Consider the following 21,603-nt stretch of genomic DNA (forward strand, 5'->3'; position numbering starts at 1 on the left):
CATTTAACCAATTAAAATTATACATTATGAAGTACAGTACTTAATTTTTAAGGTGAAAAGAACCTGACCATAACAAGGAGAAATGTTTTCCAATGCAATTTATTAATATAATGGTAAGGTGCCAAGGTCTGAAAATACACCAAATGATGCCTTAATAATTAACAAGAAACTCGAAATTCAGAGTTCCCCATTACATAAACTTTAACCTATATTACAAGTTACAACCCCTATCGCCTATCCTATCCATGTTGGCTATATCAATTCAAGATCGACTTACAACAGGTAATATGATTAACATAGACAAAGGCTTAGGCTTAATTTGGAGATAAAAAATGCACCCTTGCAAGCGGGTATTCTTTTCCGGAGACCCAAACACCGGTTTGAGACCACTGCACATCTTCCCAATCGAGATTCTCCTCCAAAACCTGTCAAAGCAAAAATGAAGCAAATGAGGCTATGATCCTTTCACCTTATATTCACTTCGTAGTCAATCTAAATAAGTTCGACTTTAAAAATGTTCAGGTAAGTTCATCATACAATTCTGTAAATTCAGTTCAGTTAAAGTAAGAGTTGCCCAAGTTTAATTCACAACAAAAATAAGTTACATACATGGAGTAAAAGACACCATTTGAGGACAAGAAAAAGATTTCATCATGCAATTGAAATAAGCATCGTTTTTTTTGCAATACCTCCACATGTTCAAGAGGCAGAGGGATCCCAATTGATCGCATAAACTTCTGCGGAAGAGGCTTCTTACACTTAGACCACCGGAACATGTCTACTACCATGTTATCACCTTCTGCACTACTTCTTTCGCCATTTGCAGTATGAACATGGTTCTGGGACTTATCTGACTCCGCCTCATGTGCTTGTGAGACAGATGGGACTTTAACAATCTTCTCGCCGGTGAAGCACAGCTCATACCTACATATGACGAACAATGTGTCATAAAAATGCAAAAATTGTTGGTAACAGGCGTAATAAGGAGAGGGGCCATTCTTTCACCCACTGCATGTCAGAAATAGTTAGCCAAATGAAACAAGCTGGCAAACAAAGAAGTACAAGTATTTGGGGACTATGCCAATTATGAGTACAACATTGCTGTTAAAAATCATCCAAAAACTGCAATAGGAAATAAGAATGCTCATTGAAGAACTAGCATTGACAACATATTACCTGCAAAAATGAGTTTCTAAATAGAGAACTTCTCCCTTCTTCAGACGAGCTGATGTGTACAAGGGCTTCTTCAATCCCTTATCAGCTACAATACTAATACTATATTTTATCCTGAAAATAGAAAAGAAAAGAAAAAGACAAAAAAAAAAAAAAAAAAAAAAAAGACATCACATAATATGAACAATTTTTAAACATTCCAAAACCAGAGTATTTACTGTGTGAGAGGGATATGAAAGCAGATAAGCTCCACTTTTAGATTAACATACTATGAGGCTAGTAGCCTAATACCACAACCAGTAACAATGCAATAATGAGTTGCATTTAAAAAAACAAGTAATCATGAAAACAATCAATTTAGAGACAGTATAAAATAAGAGTATATCTATATTCCTGAAATACCATAGAGATTAACAGTAATCAAGTCTATTATGAAGGTATTTCAGTTAATACTGCTTTGTTTCTAAAAAACCTCATTTGTTTATTTGCAAATTTGTTACGTATGACTTACAGAAAGTTTTATTATCACTTCATCTAATTAGGGTAAAAGGATGTGCATCAAAACCTTCCTAAAAGGAGTTTATATTTATATATTTTATACACAAGGATAACTTTCCCCCCTTAAAATTCACTTGATTACTTGAATTCCCAACTAAAGGAGCATGCAATGGCAGACAATTGAAACTTAAAATTACCAAGGAACAAAATGAATTTTGTCAAAAGTGCCTGGTAAAACATATCAAGCATCATAAGTACTCTCTACATCCTATATAAATACAAGTAGGCTTGATTGCTGAAAACACACAAATTAAGATAGAAACTGTATGTCAAATGGTGTGCTGGAAATTTAATGCTATAAAAATGACAGTAAATTTAACTATACAAATCTCAAACTGTGTTGAAACCTATATAAGGGTAATTGTAGATGTATAATGTATTTAGTAGAAATTAAGACACTGATACGGGAAAGAGAGCATTGAACAACACATGTAAAGTCTTTATATCTGTAACCTCACTGTGTCAATCAAGTATAATAGGAACATGCAATGAAATACACACTAATACACTTACACAAGCATATATGAGAGTAATGTATTATGTTAAAAGTTAAAACTTCCGTATTAACAAGTAAGATGGTGTACCAAGGTTCATTGCAGAGATTATACTGTATTGTGACTTCTCGTACAAATCTTTGCTGTCGTAATGCATTCTGGAAAATAAAATAAAACAAAATTATCATTATTCAACAAGATAAACAGAGACAGAAAGATTTCTACATTCATCAAATTTTTTCAGCATCATTTTTTTTTTTTAAAAAAAAATCAGCAAAATAGAAGGAAACAATAGAGTATTAAATTTTACAGAGTTTGATGCCTTGGAAAGAAAACCATGGACAAGATAGAAAGCTAAGAACACCATACAATTAAGGTTTACCAATTTGTCCATAGTTCTCTTTTTGATGATAAATTTGAGGAAAATTAAGAGAGAGAGAAAAAAAAATATAAAAAAAACAATAACACTAATATATACATACATATTCACTTATTTTTGTCTTTTGCAAACTAATCAATGAAAAAAATGTGTAATTATATACTTCTCCATACTTTACCATATAAAACAGCGAAACATTTCACAGTATTACTTTTATACAGTCTTCTTCAATTAACTTTCCTGTATAGTTCAACATTAAAAAGATTTCCCAACAATAATAGTTGACCAATGTATGGTTGGGGAACTTCGTTGCTTAAACAGCCTATATATAAGTTAAATGCTGCAAATTCCATAGAGAAAACAAAAAAAGTTACCGAGGCTGCAGCTCTAGTTGTCATTGAGCGCTCCACAGCAACTGGAGCCAAGGTAGGCTCAATTGTAGATGTATGCGTGAGGCAAGGTTCAAGATCAATGGATCCACCTCCTTTCTGAAATAAAACAAAGAAAGTAAAAAAACCATCAAATCAATTAGAATTGATGAATCACGCTGCTATTCTGAGACCAAGATCTTATCTACTGCAAGCATGATGGGATCTGGTCCTTATAATACTTAATCCCCTATGATTTAATTCCTCCTCACAGGATTTCAACCATTTTATATCAAATACCTTTCCTAACTAGTTCAAATCCTTGCCATTGCTCCCCCCCAAATGCTAACATCATACTACTTAGCTTCATTTCTAGTGAGGACAGAATTGGTCAAAGTACACAACTTTGCATAATACATTTAATCTTGCTTGAAAAATCTTCTGATTAGTAAAGCAATCAACTAGCTTCATTTGTCGAGATATTTAACTTGAATTGATAATTTTGCAAATAAATAGAATTCATTTCTCATTAAGATTATACAGAGTACTAAAACGGCAATCTTTTGTAAAGAATTCATTCATTGAATTAGGCTATCAACAACTATATACCATATATATCCCAATAAATATAGTCCATTTTCAATCTCCTATATTTAATCCAGAATTTGATTAATTTTACTACCTAATTTTTATGCTTCGTATTCATTATTTCGCAGATACAAGAAGAACCAAAGAATATTTCCTCAGTTAATATCTATACTCCATCCGTGTTTTAATAAGTGTTATTCACCAAATGCGGCTGTGTTTTTACTAAGTTTTACATGTCCTTTTTTTTGGCAAAAATCTACATTTTAATATTATATATTACTCATTCAATGGTCCCAACCCAAACCCACTACTACATTTTTTTTATTATTTCTTTCCTCTCACATTCATTACATTTCAATAAATTATTAACCCCACTATCTTTCTTTTATAATTTTTAATACTCCAATTACCCCACTTACCTCTTATTTTATTTAAGTTAATTAAATTGCCTAAAACTATGTGCCAGTCAAGTGTAACACTTATTAAAACACGGAGGGAGTAAATTGTTATTGTGAGCCACATTAAATACCTCTCCCCACCCACCCCCCACCCCCCAAAAAAAAAAAAAAAAAAAAAAAAGAAAAGCACATCTAGTTTAAGATCATTCTGAAAATGGAGAAACATGAAAGTCCCCAAGGAAACAAAGAGTGTAAGTGTGAAAAATCTTGACTAAGAGAAGGAGAAACAAGAGGGATAGCACCAAATAGCGCACCTTCATAATGCAGCAACGTTCAACACGAAAACTACAGCCGATTGCTGCTCCCCATGCACGAGATCGGACGTTGTTTCTCAGAGTAGAAACATAACCTTCAGGCAGTCCAAGTTCACTTGTTAGATGCAGTAACAGCAAAAGGCAGGATGCATGCATATAAGTGTTTCTTACTAGGAAAAAAAATATCAAACATAGCAAATGGGGAACAAATATAGACAGCTGAACAGAATAAGGGTGTCTATAATTTAACAAGCAGAAAAAGAGGAAATAGATCGCCAATGCAGCTCACATAACACAAACAAAGCATTGTGCAAAAACTAGCAAAGAACAAAACTGTAGACCCTTATGGACAGAAACAGAAGCAACCATAGACCTTCTATTTAATTAATATATAATGTCCTTTAAATCCAGATGAAAACGTATCAGAGCAGATGATCAGAACCAAATACCAAACTCATAATTCAATGTGACATATTTGTCATCAAAACAATAGAAAGAGACAAGATGAGATTTGGTGGGTTAATCTTTCAACAAAAATTGCATATCTTTTTCTATGTAAAGCAAGAAAAAGAAAGGATTGTTTTTTTATGGAAAGAATATGGAAGGAAGGAAATGAAATTGATTTAGAGATGAAAGAAAAAGGTGAATATATAAGAAAAAGGGGGGAAGGCAGGGTAAAAGAAGAGATGATACAATGTGAGTTGCAACTCAAAACCGGCAGCATAATTTAAGGAAACGTCTATCTGCCAGACATTTGCCAACTAAAGGTCAAACTTTCAAACATGTATTCTGAGGGAAGATACTTCACTTCACATTGCTCACGTTTTTTAGCTGAAATAACATTTGAGGGGGAAAAAAAATATCCTGCACCCATCTATGTGTGACACGCTGACACCCTTCACGTTAACCAACAATTCCACAATGAGGAGATGATAGCACCACTTTAAGCAAAATATATGCTGATGCATTAGGGAGAAAGCTAGAGGCAACTGGCAAAGGCTATAGAAGTAATCTCCATATCACATTTTAAACATTTCCACATTAAAAATAGAATTTCAATAGAACTATAAAGTCAAGACAGAGCTCTCCTAAACACCATGTCAGTATTTAACCTATCTCACTATAATAAAACTTTTTACCAAAAATCATCCACACAGAAAATTAAGCATACAATTTACAAACACAAACTAAAATATGAAAAAACATTGTTGTATGCATATACCAAAGTACCAAACAAATGAGAAACTGCTTCAAATCAAATATAAATAGTCATATTGTGAAAATCTATAATATAATTACAGAGTCAGTTAATGAGATTTCTAAATATACATGTTACGTATATACACGGATACACTCTAGTTTAACAAAATTTGAAGTTTTGAATCTTTCGACTTACTATCTTGCGGAGGTAGAATACGTATTGTTGCACGTAACTCTTGAATAGCTGCTGGAGGAGGAGATGCTGTTGGCCGGCAATAGCCTGTATGCATGAGAACTGAAAAGACAATGTTTTCACGTTACGTGTTTCTTCAACATGTTGATCCTTCTTTCAGCTCAATAAATATTATCAAATTACCTACCAGCAACAAGATCTGAATCATCAGTGTATATATCTGTTCCCCAAAGCTGTCCACCTCTAACCTGTTCAGTAAACATATCAAATATCACTGAAAATAACATTGGGTTTCCAATAAAGCAAAAAAATTTTTTACAAAAAAACCCCATAGCATACAGAGTATAGACTAAAATACAAAAAATTCACAATCTTTAAAACTCGATCCTAGATAAATAGGATATCACTGAGGGGAGAAACAAATCATTCCACACTCAAACAACCTCGCTATAATCACAGAACACTCCAAAAACATCATCAGGACTGTTGCTAACCAAATATGCCAACTGATCCAGCAGTTTCATTTAAGAAAATTACGACTTACCAATCAATTAATTAACAAACTTAAATAATGAAGTAATAAATGGAACAGTGATTTTAAGAATCAGAAGAAGAGGAACGCTTTTCTGTTACCAACATTTCCATCACAGAGCCGTTATATGTGAATTGTTGTTTTACTAACAAGCAAAGCTCGTCAGCCTTGACAACTAACATTGCATATGGACAATGTTTGGGAAACTACTCTAGAAGCAAGTACAAAAGCTAAAAAGATCTCAAAATACCTAACTGCAAGTTATATCAATTCAACTATTTATGGTAGACTCACTGGTATAATTATTAAAGAAAAAACAGAAATTAGATCCTGGTAATTCTGAAATAGACACAACAATCATCAGGAACTAACTTACTTGACGGTTTGTAGCAGTTACATGCTCAGCCGGTATCCTGATTTCTAAAGTAGGACCATTAGATAAATTATCGCTGCTTTTATCAGCCTGGGATGATTCGTATTCCCTCCATAATTTTGTCAATTCTTGCATGCATTCACCAACTTTATAAACAGTAGATACCTCAGTTTTACCTGTGGAAAAAATGTTCAGTGGCTATATATATTGCAGACCAAATGCTACCTACATCTCCATTAATCCAAATGTAATTATTTTGAACTAGATGAATATGTAATTATCCGTGATAGGGAGTGAGATACGAATGAGTGTCATTACATAGTATGAATCCCTAACTAATGTTCAGTGAAGATTGGCCAAACAAAGTAAAGCATGTATCAGACTATACTGTTAAAAATTTAAAAATTAGAAAAGACAGGGTACTCAATATTTACATAATTATTACTTTTGAAAGAGAGAGGAGTGGGGGGTCACAGAATTTGAAACAGTTGGATGAGTACAATAACTCAAGAAGGCCAAAAGAAGATACAATCAAAGACATAATCTAACCCCTTTAAATGAAACCATTGACTGCATTGCACTATAAAACTTGCAACATATATAATAAGCTCTATATACACACGATACGTGCGAATTATATTAAAAAGTAGGTGAAACAACTAACAATATAATCCTCACATTAATTTTACTTATAAATCTATATGGTGTAATGTGTAAGCCAATAATATCAGAATATATACATATAAACATGATGAAAATTTTATTATCATAGTTCAACAATTGTTATCACATAAACCTAATTCCTCTAATCTGAAGTTTATTATTTCTTTAGAGAGAATGGAGTATAACATAGATGACAAAACTAAGTTCATGATTGTCATTGACTTTATAGCCAATTTTTACATTCTACAGAAAATATTTTGGAACATGGTACGTTGATTATAAGATTATGTTGAATAAATCATTTTATTATTTTTATTTACGAACAATATAGAATGCTACATAGAAACTTTAAAATTATAATGTATATAAGATTACAAAATTCCGTAAATATCAATTTTGTACAATAAATATGTAGAAATTTGGGATCTTTCAAATTGTATTGTATATATAATTTTAAGATTTTTCCTTCGAAAGAAATAATACTTCACATTCATATCAAATTGATAGGAGCAATTTTAGAAATTTCACAAACACCACTTATTACCCCTTGGCTTATATAATAGAGAAAAACCATCAGCGGCAAAGTAATGATGACAGTACAATATTGAAAAAATAGTTCATCCTTTAGGCTATTATAAAAATGTCCATGGAAGACCTAAAAAGGGCATATATATACCCAAAGTTTACTCAGTAAAACCCCACCATATACCCACCAACTGAAGAAGTTCACATATTAAGTCAATTTTTACTAGAAAGATAAGCAGCAAAATACAATGGGAAAAGAGAGCACCAAGCAACATGTCATGGCTTATGCCAAAATGACTTTCACGGTGAACAGAAAGTCCATTTTAGTGAATTTTAATGGCAACATATCAGGCATACCTTGAGACCTGCAAAGAAAGCAGAAAAGGAGGGTTAGCAATGTCTTAGACAATGCAATGTAAGTGTCTGAAAAGCAACATTCAGCATGGACATAGATGTTTACAAAGTTGGTAGGTCAATACCTCAAAAATAAAAGACAATCATATTCATATTTATAATGGGATTTTCAAAAACCATCAATGTTAAACCTACATGTAATATATTTCAGAACAATCTATGTTAAACCTATATGTAATATTTCAGAACAATCTATATTAAACCTACATTTCAGAACAATCTATGTTAAACACTTAAACCTACATGTAGTATTTCAGAATATTCTTAAGTGTAAATGGCCTGACTACTTAGCAGATACATAGCGTCAATTTTTTATATTTTAGTGGTATACATGCATTTTAGAACCAAATGAATTACACCAATACAAACATATATAAGAACTGCCCTAAGCCATAACTCAAAACATCATTCACACAACATCTAGATCAAGGACCAGAATAGCACACCAATGAAGCAATTAAAAGCCTAAGCTAAGTAAAAGTGTCTAGAAATAGAGGATAGGACTTACCCCTCTCCATCTTGACCGCGAGACTTGAAACGTCCATCACGATTAGCAACTTGGGGACTACCTCTTGGACGAAGCATCCTCTTCCGCTGCTGCACCCCGTAACTAAAGGTGTCTTTTTCTCTGTCTGCAGCTCCATCAACATCAGCACCCCCTTCTTCAGACTCTTTGTCATAGACCCTAGTGCGCTTCTCGGGCCTTTCTGCCTCTAAATCAGCATCTCTCTCTTTCCTCCTCTCTTTAGCTTCTCTTTCCATATTTCTCCAAGATTCAGTTGGTTTCTTCTGTTCCACAGGAAAGTTCTCCTGAACAGATGTTTTCTCTGCGATCTCTTTCTCATTCTGATGATTTTCTTTCTCCCCGCCAATCCGACCTTCTCTGTCAACATGTTCCTTTTCTTTTTCCTTTGGTCTTTCCTTCTCTTTTAAACCTTCTTTTCTCTCCCTCCCCCACTGCTCAGATTCCCTTTCTTCTCTAATTACTTCCTTGAAAACATTATTACTAGTAGTACCAGCTGCTTGCACATTACTCTTGTGATCACTCTTATCTTTGTCACTTTCAGGCCAATCATGGTGCTTCCCTTCCTTACGCTTTCTCTCCTTTTCCTTGAATTTATCGTCGCTTTTAAGGTCAACTCTATTCTCTCCCACGGCTTCACTTATTTCACGAAATGCCACAGCAGCATCCCTGGCAGGGTCAAATTTGGGGCGCATTTGAGTAGCATTCATCCAAAAGTTTGGCATTCCACCACCGCCTGGAACATCAGAATGTTTTTTCCCTCTGTATTGCTCTTTCCAATTAGTATGACTCCCGGACCCTCCATAAACATCCTTATCCACTTTCACCTCACTCTTCAAATCATTACGAATGTCCCTCTCATGTTTCCCTTCTTTACTCTCATCCACCCTACTCTCCTTCTCAGCTTTGACAGCCTGATGATGCACCTCTCTAGATTCAACTTTCACATCTCTATTACCCTCCCCGCCCTTGCTTTCTCTAATCTCCTTTGAATCCCTTACTTCTGTCCTAATCTCAGGACCAGCAATAGGATGAGTAGCATGTGCAGAATCAGCATTTATAGACGACAAGGGCATTTTATACACCGAATGCAAAGGGGATCGTCTTTCCCCATCACGAAATTCTGGACGAGGTAACAATCCTGGTCTAGTAGACTCTTGAACTGCCCCATAATTAACCCTTGGAAAACCAGAATTCTCCTCCTCCTCACCAGCAAAACCTGGCCGCATCGAGGAAGACGACGAATGAACGCCTTCCTCATGCGCCCCTCTTTTCGGAGCACCACTCATTTACTTCTGCTTTTGCTAATTTAACCCCCTCCAATTATCCCCCTTCACTCACCCTACAAACAACACAATACTCCCCAAATGTAATAACAACCAAATTCCAACTGAAAATGAAATCCAACAACAGCAAATTTTAACATTAAGAACAGAAATTCAATCAAGTTCTAAACTTTATGAATTTAAATTGTAACAAAGCCTTAAGATTTCAAATTTACAAAAAATTGTAAAGTAACCCAAATGCTGAAAATTTACAAAAACAAGCAAATTGCGATGAATTGGGTAAATTATACCTGAAATGAAATCCAAAAACAGCATATTTTTACATAATGAGCAGAAAATCAATCAAAGTTTCATACTTTAAAAACATTAACTTGTAAGATTGCAAATTTAGGGAAAATGTAAAGTAACCCAATGCTAAAAAATTAAAAATAAGTAAATTGTGATGAATTGGATAGAAATTAAATTATACCTGAAAGGAAGAAACCCTAGATTGGATTGAAAGTGAAAAAATTATTGCTCTAGTTGAGAGAAAATGCGGTTTTTCTCTTACTACGACGTACAACGAAATTTTATGAGCGAAGAAAAAAAATGTTTGATTAATTTATGAAGAGGAGAGATGATTAAATGGTGCTAAATGTTTGCTAATCCTAATATTACTTGGTTTGCAAGGATTTTTTATAAAAAAATTTAATTGTAATTAAGCAGGATTATTATTATATTAACAATATTTTATGCCAAAAATAGCCCTTCTGAGCCAAGCTTAGCATGTGTCTAAGGGTCTAACTGCTCTTACATAGTTACATGAGTTCAATGACTTACATCAGCTAAATGAGTTCAATGACTTACATCAGCTAACTAGCCTTGGTGGCAAAGAAAAAAAAAAAAAGAAGAAGAAAGATTAATGTTAATAGAACCAAAATTTGACTATGTAAAAAAACTTATAATTGAATAGGCTAACTTCTTAAATAGAAGACGTAAAAAGTTTTAAAATTGATACGAAAGGTTTGAGATTTTGAGTTCAATTCTTATCAAATGTAATAAAATTTCTTTATGTCATCTTACCAAACTTAATGTTAATTTAACATTACTTTAGAAAAATAAATAAAAGAGCTAATGTTTTCAATTGGTACCGAATATATCCTTTGAATGTGATATTTCATGCGATGTATGTTACAGAGTATGATTTATCTATTACTTTTCCGACATTTTTTCTATTTTCAAAAGCTGAAAAGTTTGCAAAATATATATAGTTTTTTTAGCTAGAGAAAACATCATTCCACAAAATTTTTGAACGGTCGTGTTTGGTGATTAACTGAAAGATGTAGCTTATTGATTTGACTAACTTATTTTATTAGCTAATTATATTGGTAAATAATTGATTGATTATGTGAAATGACCAATACGGAGTAAGCTAATTGTGGGAGTAGGTAGTTCTAGAGTTGTTCATGGGCGGGACGACACGTTAAGTCCGCCCATCCCGGCCTGCAAAAAGGGCGCACTTGGACAACTTTTATGAAAAAAATGGATATTTGGGCGGGCTAGGCCCGGCCCGTTAATATAAATGGACGGGTATGCATGGACAAGAAAATATGTATCGTGGGCTAGCCAACCCGGTCCGTTGGTAATAATAATTTTATTTAGTTTGTTAATTATGACATATATTGTGTATTTTAGAAAATAAATACAAAGAGACTATATTGAACTATAAGTTTTTATTAGTTTTAATTATTTATTTTATTTTTATATTTTATCATTAACACTTATTAAATAAGTTTTTTTTTCCTATATTTATAACATATGTCATAATTTCAACCTTTGAACCTTCTATTTAATTTCTATTACTATTTGTGAACAAAAAATACTAAAATAATTTTAGCACCGATAAATAATAAAAAGGTTAATTAGTTTTATAAAAAACAAAAAAAACCCGTTAGCTCGCAGAGGCAAGCCCAACCCGTTTAATAAGCGGGCCTGGACAAAGTATCAAGCCAGCATAAAAGGGTTCGAGATTGATACATAAAGCCCGTTGGACAAAAAAAACGCCCAAGCCTGCAAATGATCAATAGTTCACTAGTTCATATAGGATTTTAAATCAAATGGGTACAACTGTACAAGTGACATTTCACTTCACCCATGTGGGTTTATGAAGATTATGATACAGTATAAAGTAAGAATAGGCTTGGGAATCTTTAACTTGAGTAGCAAAAACACATTCAGTTGACTTCAAGACTTAGCATCAAACAACATGAATGAAAAGGCAACTGTACTTTATCCATCGCTCCCAATTCCCAGCTTCTCGATTAACCCTTAGTGCATAGCTCCTATGGGTTTATCAAACATATAGGATGAAAAATGTACCATTACATGTATATTAGATGATAGGTGGTAAATATTTTAGGGGAAAATATTCAATGTATATGATGGTAAACAGTACCACTGCATGCACAATATTACACAAAAGTATTATTCAAACATTTTATATTTTAATAGTACATTATATATGCATAATGGTACATTATAATGTACCATTGTAGATTCAACTTTTTCCAAAAACTTATCAAATTTACAATTTTGCCCTCTATATGTTTAGCAAACATATAGGCCTTGTTTGGCAAATGGCTGTTGGCTGGTTCACTTGACTTGTTTGACTAGCTGGAATGTTTGGTTGTTTATAATGGCTTTTGGAATTGGCTGTTTATAGAAGTGTTTGGTAAATTAATTGTTGGTTGTTGGCTGTTTATTAGATAATTTGTGGGCCAACAAGCCAAAAGCCAACAAAAAAGCTACTCAAAGCAGCTTTTTCATTTTGGCTTAAAAGCCAGCTTTTTTGCTGACTAAAAAGCCAATTACCAAGCACATTTTTTGGCTATTTGACCACCTAAAAAAGCCAAAAGCCAAAAACTAACCAAAAAGCCATTAAAAAGTTAATTATCAAACATGACCATACTCCGTAGGAACTATGCGCCTAGTTGTACTCCAGCTTCTCTATCATATTTGTTCGATCAAATGGTGGTAGACAGCCTTAATATGACATAAGGAACATAAGCAAAAACAAAACTTATGTGATGCTCATTAGCGAGGCATCAAACACACATCTTGCAGGCAGGGCCGTCCTAATCATTTTAGGGCCCCTGTTCTAAACTCATAAATTGGGCCCTTATAATGAAGTACTACCTCAATTTCTTTAAATCTACAATTTTAGAGTATTATTTAAGAGAGATTAAAAAAAATGTCAAAGGTAATATTATTTTTTTCTAAGAAATTATCTCAATATATTATCATAGATGAAATAATTAACTGTTTTAAACAAAACCCAAAAACTCAACTACTTTATTTAAATTGTAAATAATATGATTAATATCCCAATACAATCTAAATTACTAAAACTATTTGAACAGAGTTCTTCTTTGAGATTGAGTTAGCTCTTCCGTTTTTCTTCTTTCTCATAAGTTTATCATAACTAAACACATACTTTATTTTGGGAGGCATAATTTTCTAAAAAAAAAAACTGCAATAGTGTAAATAATTAAACAAACAATTCGCCAAAAAAACAACAAATCATGCAATCTATCTATAAATAAACTAAAACAACAACCGCTGACATCATCACTTTTCAAATTGTACACATGTCAAATTGTGGTTGAAATATTTCCCGCCTAAATACATTGCTGACATCATATTTTAATATTTTTTTTTTAATTTTCTTACCTTAAATTATTACAATACTTTTTTTTTTTTAAAAAAAAAACAATCTATAAATCTATAAATATAACTAAAGTAATTACCTTTGATGTCATTACTTTCCACATTTCAACTTATTATAAAAAAATTTCCCACTAAAACTAATAATGACATTATTATTATTTTTCAACATAAATATATTTTTTTGAGGAAAAATAAAAATTTGAAAATGCTAAATATTTTTCTAATAGATTTTATAAATTAAAAGAAGGTCGGACTATTTCATTTTCTTATAAACAATATCTTTTTCTCATACTCCGTATATTGTATACATATTACTTCGTATATGAATTAGGGTGTCTATTCTTTATTAATTTATCAATTTATTAGATTTTTCTTAAATTATTTCTACTACATACATATTACACACAAATATAGTTAAAATCGTAAATTATTGTTAAAATAGTGCATCGCACGAGCCTAATCTAGTTATTATCAATAACTATATACTAAAAGATACACCAGCAATGACACGTGTAATTTTCTGGTGTGTCCCTTAGTTTTTTTTAAAATTTTTTTTTTATAAAAAAAAACCTATTTAAAAAATAAATCTTAAATAAAATAAATTATTATAAACTTATACATAAATAAAAGATTTCATGTATTCTTGACAACTATATAAACTTATGTAAAGGGGGAAAAAAAATCAAACTTAGCTTCAACATAATTTTGCCAATTATAGTGTCATGTACTTCAATAATTGCATTTATATCTTTATAAAATAATGATGTATATTTAGAAGCTTCAAGAAAGTGACTAGAATATTAAAAATTACTTAAAATAAAATATTTGATAAATCCTTCCACAAAAATATTAACAACTACAGAGTATAAGTTTTAGGAAAAAAAAAGGATTCTTAACATGTGACATATTGAGTGTAATGTACTATTTTTTTACAACATCAATTTACTTTCTAAAAAAAATTAAAATAGAAATATATTTACGGGTTAAATACATAGTACATAGCTTTAAGAAATTCATTTGGTTAATAAGCAAAAAATAAAAAAAAAATAAAAAAAATGATACTAATATGTTGGTTAAATATACAAATATTATAGACCGGGTATTGTCAAATGTGTATATTAAAATACGTATCAGGCTGATGGGATATTTCTTAATAAATTCATCATATTATTTTAGACAAATTCATTATATTATTTTTTTTTGTTTTTGTTAGCAAATGTATGTTTTTTTTTTTTTTTTTTTATAATTAAATGTTATTTTCATTCAATAATAATTATTTAAAATTACCGTGCATGGCACGGGACCTAATCTAGTATTATATTATATTCCATATATTATATTATGATGAATTTGAGTTACTATTTGGCTTCAAAATATAATTACTCCTGGTTAAAGAGTAATTCGTATTGTATAATTTACTTAAATTTATACTCTTTTTAAAAATTAGTTAGATCTAAATAGCATTGCAATTAATGGTTATGTTTTTATAATTTATCTCATACAAGTGACATATGTAAAATAAATATTTAGTTCAAAAAAATTTTTTATGTCGCGCATGGCACGAGGCTTATCTAGTTAAACTAATAGTTGAAATTGCAAAAAGGATTTAACAACTTGCAACTCTAATTGTTGTAACTCACTTTAGCATTTCCATGGCTGACTATGAGCAATTCACTTGGCAAAAAGTAATTTGAGTTTGATAATAACATTAGTTTTTTTTTTTTAATTTTTTTTTTTTTTTTTATTGACGGGGTATAATAACATTTGTTATTGAAGAAGATAGGAGATTGAAATTATATTTATAGGGGGTGAAAAGTTCAATCGTTGATTAATGAACATTAAGGGATTTCATTGTACAAAACACAAAATTAATTTCTCCATTAAAAGCAATTCAAGATTTGAGAAATCATCTGTGATAGAAGACAAACGTTTAATTTGGAAATTGAAAATTTAGGAGTAAAACAATAAATTAAATGGGAAATTAGGAAAGAAGATTGAAGAATATAGGAAACTAAAGGGATTTGGGGAGCAATTTTTGAGATACTACGGTACAAGAATCTAGATAATTGGGAGAAAATGAAGGATAGAATAAAGGAGGAAGATAAGCTGCTTTCCCTCTTTTACGTGAGAATAAGAGTTAATTTTGCGCGGCATAAATGGGCCCTTTAAATTTCGGGGTCCTGTGCTAAGGGTCTGTTTGCACAGGCCCTTAGCCAGCCCTGCTTGCAGGGGAAGATGAATGTGGCTTGGGCGGCATTTGTAGTGACTCAAGTGGCCCTTCCAACATCTCTACAACTCTATTCATTGGCGGTCTGTTTGAAGGATATGTTTGTATGCACCATAAGCCAACCAAAATCATTTTTCTCTCTAACTCGTTAATGTCATTATCTTCAATCCCATCAACTGCAGCTTCCTGCACAGGCTCAAATCGACTGTATATCCATTCGGGAAAGTACAATTCACTATTGTCATGCTGAACTTCATTAGTTGGAACTTTCCTGCCACAAACTAGGTCTATGAGCATCATCCCGTAGCTATAAACATCTGATTTATGGGAAGCGCCACCAAGATTTCTACAAAAAACTTCGGGAGCAATGTACCCAATTGTCCCTCTTGCTTCTGACATTGATATCAAACTTTTCTTTGGTGGACATAATCGAGCAAGGCCAAAGTCAGAAATCTTTGGATGAAATTCATCATCAAGCCGAATATTATGAGGCTTAATGTCAAAGTGCAATATTCGTGTGTTACAACCTCTATGTAGATAGTCTAATCCCCGAGCAATTCCAATTGCAATGTTGAACATAGTTTCCCATTGCAATGGCTGTCTAATCTCTTTACCATATATAAACTTTTCAAGTGATCCATTAGGCAAGAACTCAAACACAAGAGCTCTTTTGTATCCTTCGAAACAAAATCCTAAAAGAGTCACGACATTGACATGATTAGTCATGCTAATGCTTAATACCTCATTGATGAAATCTTTTCCATCACCCTTTAAAACCTTCAATTTCTTCACTGCCACGAAACGACCATTGTGTAGTCTTCCTTTGTAAACACTTCCATAACCTCCTTCACAAAGTTTATCTTTGAAGGAATTGGTTATTTTCTTTATGTCTGCATATGTGTATCCTTTTTGCGCGAGAGATCCATAACTTTGTAAAAAGGCTGCTACATTTTGATCCCCTATCGTTCGCCTACTCCATAGTAATGAAAATTTACTGGTTTTTCGTCTTTTATATAGACAAATGATCAAAGCAACCAACATCATTGTCCCTACTAGTGAAGCAGCTGCACCTGTAGAACAATAATCATATTGAAGTTTCCTCAATTTTGAATCCCTCGTTCCCTTTCTTACAAACACTTTCTACGGAATTCATAATGGTACAAAGAGAATTGTATGTACAATACCTGATCCTAAGTCCTAACATTAAATTTCGTCGTCCACCTGCACAAAGAAAACTTGTAGACATTAGTCTGTGCTTAAGCATTAATCCTTGAGTGATGCTAGTTTTTTTTGGTCCGTCTATAAATATAAATTGTACATTTTTTATATATTGATTGATTTCTTTTTTGAATCCTTAATAATACTGCAAGTAAAAAAAAAAAAAAATCACCAAGCAACCTATCAAAGAGAATAATAGCCTAAAACTATGGACCTATGATAAACGAGCTTGGGCCACATCCACTATAAGTGTGCACTTTAATTCTTTCCTTCAATATGGAATTCGCATCCTAATACTCCTTTTCAGTTTTACTCTCTTTCAATGTGGGACAACACCTTCACTCACACATGGGTGTGTTCATAGATTCAACAACCTATCATTTGTAACCTCCTTTTGCCATTATCAATCAAATAAAATTTCCAACCTTTCATCTTAAATTTTCCACTTATTCATTAGAATATACAAACCAGATTTACAGTCTAATACAACTTGATAGTCTATTACAATGTAGAGGAATACTATTGTAATTTAAAAGTCTATTTTAGACTTTCACTTCTTTTATCAGATGATTTTAAAAGGAAATGTAGATGAACCAGATATATATATTTACCAAATAATCAACAATTTTACCTTTCTATTGAGTTATCTCCAATAACTAAACATGGTATTATTATTTGTCAATGTGATCTGTTGTAATAAAGATAAGGCTTTTTTGCTATTCCAAAATTAAAAAGCAAATTAAAAAGTAATGAATTAGCACCTGATTCAGAACATACTAATGGATGAGGCCCATCCGCGCAATGACAAACGAACTGATTCTCTGCTAAAGACCCTGATGATCCACATCTGCCGCCAGACTTCTCACACTTAGAAGTTAGAACAGGCAGTGAAGTTCACATTGTACTCCACCCTAACATTTGACCACCTCTTTAAGTCATTAACAAGTGAAACATTTCTGCTGCTGAGCTCATCTAGCCCTCTCTTACTTATCGGAATAGTAACATTACTCTTGCACGAACATGATCTAATTATGCCTGATAAATAATTATGAAAGTGATAAGCAGTATCACCACCAGTTCTCGGGCAAGAACTAGGAACCTCACACCCAATTGATGGGTTACCAAAGTAATAAGCTGTACAACTGGTACCATCACCGTTGGAGAAAGAAAAAGTCGTCGAGTAATATCTAGAGTTACAACTATTATTGCAACCATAGATTAGACTTATATTTCTATCATCCACGTCTAGGATTGGCTTCATCGCCGTGGAAAGAAGTGATACATAGCTTGTATTTTGCAAATAACAGCTGTTGAACAAGTTGCTTAGGGAAAAAGCGATGGTGTGGGAAGATTGGTTGATGCTAAGCACTTGTAACTTCATGATGTTGTTTTGAAATACGTTCATGTAAACTTCAGAATCATTACCACATATGACCTTGAATTCTGGGACTCCACATAAGTTGGGCCTATTATCCCCCCAAAATGGATACCCGACATTTTGGAATTGCCCGCATGAAAATGGAATAGAGCATGCTGTATATGGTGCATACTCAGAATTTGACAAGGGAACAACATCTAACAACAAGAAAATACAGGTTATGAAAGGAAATTGTATGCTTATAAAACCATTAGAGACCTGTTAGATTATAGATTATGGAAATAATCTTTTGTAATTATCGTGCATATATTTAGTGTATATCTTTCCTAGTTTAGCGTAGCTTAATCTAGACGCCTAATCTTGTATATATACTAATCTTTGATTAATGAGAAGGCACGACATATATTCTCTCATCTCTCATATTCTCTCATGGTATCACGAGTTTAGGTTACGATCCGACCTAATTCTCTTCCGCTCATCTCTTCTCTTCTCCTCTTCTTCCTTATCAATGGTCGAATCCTCTAAGATTCACCCTGCTACTGTCGTTACCAATATCAAGGCGTGTATACCCATAGTTCTTGATTATGATGGCAAGCAGTATAATACCTGGTCTACTGTGTTTCAATTGCATTGCCGCGCAAATTTGGTCCTCGATCATATTAAACCCCCTGCTAAACCAGTTACCCAGGCCGACGGTAAGGAACCACCTCAAGTTAACATGGACCTCTGGCAACGCCTTGATGATATTGTGCGTGGATGGATTTATAGCACAATTTCTCTTGATCTTCTCAATTCCATCATTGATTCGGATGATAAAGCGGTTGATGCGTGGAATCGATTGGAAATTTTTTTCAGGAATAACAAGTCGGCTAGGGCTTTGCAACTTGATGCCCAATTCACAAACACTCGGTTGGAACAATTTGAGGGTGTCCATTGATAAGTGGTTTATTTGACCACTTATTGTGTAAAGTTAAACCCGATTTTGCGATCATTTCCCCTCTTTCTAACCCAATTTTGAATGAAAATGTTTTGTCTCGGCTTTCCCCCTCTTGGTTTGTGTTTGTCCATGTTTTGCAGGTCTATGGACTCAATTGGGCAGGCTTTCGGTGCATGAATCGTGTTTAAGACAAGAGGATTGAAGATTGGAGAGGGCTCTCCAGGGGAGCGGGCGTGCACCTCTCATGGAGCGGGCGCTCCTCGACTCTAGCTACATTCTGCCCAAGTTCAGGTGCTGTTAGGAGCGGGCGTGCTCCTCACCAGGAGCGGGCGCTACTCCCTTTGAAGTTGAATCTACCCATGCTGCTGGAACAGGGGAGCGGGCGCTCCTCCCTGACACTTTCAAATCTGATCCTTCATTGAAGCATTCTGGAGAGGGCGTGCAGCCAAAAGGAGCGGGTGCTCCTCGCTGGGAATCCGTTTTCTTTTGACGGTTTTCCCTATGTGTTTCGGGGAGTATAAATACTTCCACTTTTAGCTCATTTAGGGAGAGAGTACAGTAGCCTAGTTTTCAGAAACCTCTCTTAGTTTGAAACATTCCTTAGGATTAATTTAGCCTAGTTTTCATCAAATCAAATCATTGTATTAGTGAAATTCAAGAATTACTCTCAAAGTTCGGCAATTTGTATTCAACATTTGAAGCTTCAATTAGTAATTTCTCCAACCCTTTTTCACTTAATTTCAGATTTTATTTGGTATTTGCATGTTATTTAAATCTTCTTAGTTCTTGGTAATTTGTTATTGGATGATAGTTATTTCAATTGTTAACCACTTTTCCCCAATTATTGAAGTATTTAGAACCCTAATTCTTGATTGCATGTTGATAAACATGAGTTGTGAGTAGTCTTCTTGCTAGGGGTTGGGTGAAGCTCGACCTTTTGGGTTAACTATGCAAATGTGGGAGAAGCATTAATGTTTGTATTGCAATTAAATTGATTATTGAGATTACTTGTTAGTTCCCCATGATAGGTTTAGCTACCCTTGACTTAGGAGCTTGATAGTATGATATGCCTAATTTGACATGGAAGTGTAAATTAAGTATGTCATTACTTATTGTAATTTGATTATGTACCACTATTGCTAAACTAATGAGGAATCTAAGTTTAGTAGTGTGAGTTGTTTTCTAATTGCATGAGGTTGATTTTACATATAGTCCTTGCTATATCTTGTCTACTTTACTCCCCGTTTGCCTAATTGCCTTGGTTGAGTGGATCCCATTCCCTAGTATCTTTAATTCATTGATTTAGAACCATAGTTTGTTTGTCTTCTTGACTAACCCCAATTCACCAATTGACTTCGAATTAGCTTAAGTGTAAAGATCTTTGGCAACCATATCCCGTTCCTTGTGGACCGAACTCTTACTTGTCATTATGCTTGGTTTGTAAGGTGTTTGTTAATAAATGTGTTTGATTGAGTGTGGAATGTACGACCGTTATAACGCCCATCATCCGTCCATATTGCTCTCAACTCAAGTCTCTGGCTGATGGTTTGAAGAATGTAGGAGATCCAGTCTCCGACAATCGAATGGCTTTGCAACTCTTAAAAGGTCTCTCGGGGGAGTATAAACCTTTTCGCACATCCGTTCGACATCTCAACCCTTTGCCCTCTTTTGACACTCTCCGTTCTATGCTAGAATTGGAGGAACAGGGGAATGCTACGGAATTGTCTCACGAGTCACATGATGAGGCTCTTATTTCGCAAGCTTCTCCCTCGGCACCGCAACATCAACATGATCACTCTCACAATTCTCACTCTCGTGGGGGAAATCAACAGCGTTCTGGTGGCCGGAAAAATAAGGGTAAAGGCGGCACCACCAAGGGGAAGGGTGGTGCCGGACAGCAGCAGTGTGGTGGCTCCACGCAACAGCAGCAGAAGCCCTCGCGTGGAGCACCGACGCCTCACAAGCAGCAGCAGGCAGGGTGGGCGTCCCCCCCCCCCCTTGGGCCTATTGGCAGCCAGCAACACCTTGGACGATGCCTCCATGCCCGTATCCCTCTCAAGGTCAAGGGCCACAACAGTGGGCAACCCCTCGACCTATGTCATCTCAGTCCGGTGTGCAAGGACCGAGACCACCTCAAGCATATTTTGTGAATGATTC

The 21,603-nt window shown here is 33.9% G+C and overlaps 2 protein-coding genes and 1 pseudogene across 3 annotated transcripts; 1 reads left to right on the top strand and 2 right to left on the bottom strand.

Moving 5' to 3' along the window:
• Window positions 1-83: 83 nt before the first annotated feature.
• On the bottom strand, window positions 84-10,641 carry LOC110701361. 2 transcript variants are annotated; one of them, XM_021879011.1, is made up of 12 exons: window positions 10,451-10,641; window positions 8,681-10,037; window positions 8,116-8,123; window positions 6,574-6,746; window positions 5,853-5,913; window positions 5,669-5,767; window positions 4,273-4,367; window positions 2,979-3,092; window positions 2,316-2,383; window positions 1,177-1,287; window positions 690-924; window positions 84-425 (listed from the first exon to the last, which is right to left on the bottom strand). In XM_021879011.1, exons 2-12 carry the CDS (start codon window positions 9,982-9,984, stop codon window positions 315-317), a joined length of 2,379 nt encoding a protein of 792 aa, XP_021734703.1. In that variant the 5' UTR covers window positions 9,985-10,037; window positions 10,451-10,641; the 3' UTR covers window positions 84-314. The 2 variants fall into 2 exon arrangements, with proteins under 2 accessions (XP_021734703.1, XP_021734702.1); XM_021879010.1 differs by having other exon boundaries at window positions 8,681-10,085.
• Window positions 10,642-15,438: 4,797 nt separating this feature from the next.
• Window positions 15,439-18,911, bottom strand: LOC110701479 (annotated as a pseudogene).
• Window positions 18,912-19,017: 106 nt separating this feature from the next.
• Window positions 19,018-19,446, top strand: LOC110701480. The gene has a single exon (XM_021879127.1). The coding sequence runs from the start codon at window positions 19,018-19,020 to the stop codon at window positions 19,444-19,446; it is 429 nt and encodes a 142-aa protein (XP_021734819.1).
• Window positions 19,447-21,603: the final 2,157 nt, after the last annotated feature.

Source organism: Chenopodium quinoa, unplaced genomic scaffold (assembly GCF_001683475.1).
Source record: "Chenopodium quinoa cultivar QQ74 unplaced genomic scaffold, ASM168347v1, whole genome shotgun sequence".
NCBI classification, from domain to species: Eukaryota; Viridiplantae; Streptophyta; class Magnoliopsida; order Caryophyllales; family Amaranthaceae; genus Chenopodium; species Chenopodium quinoa.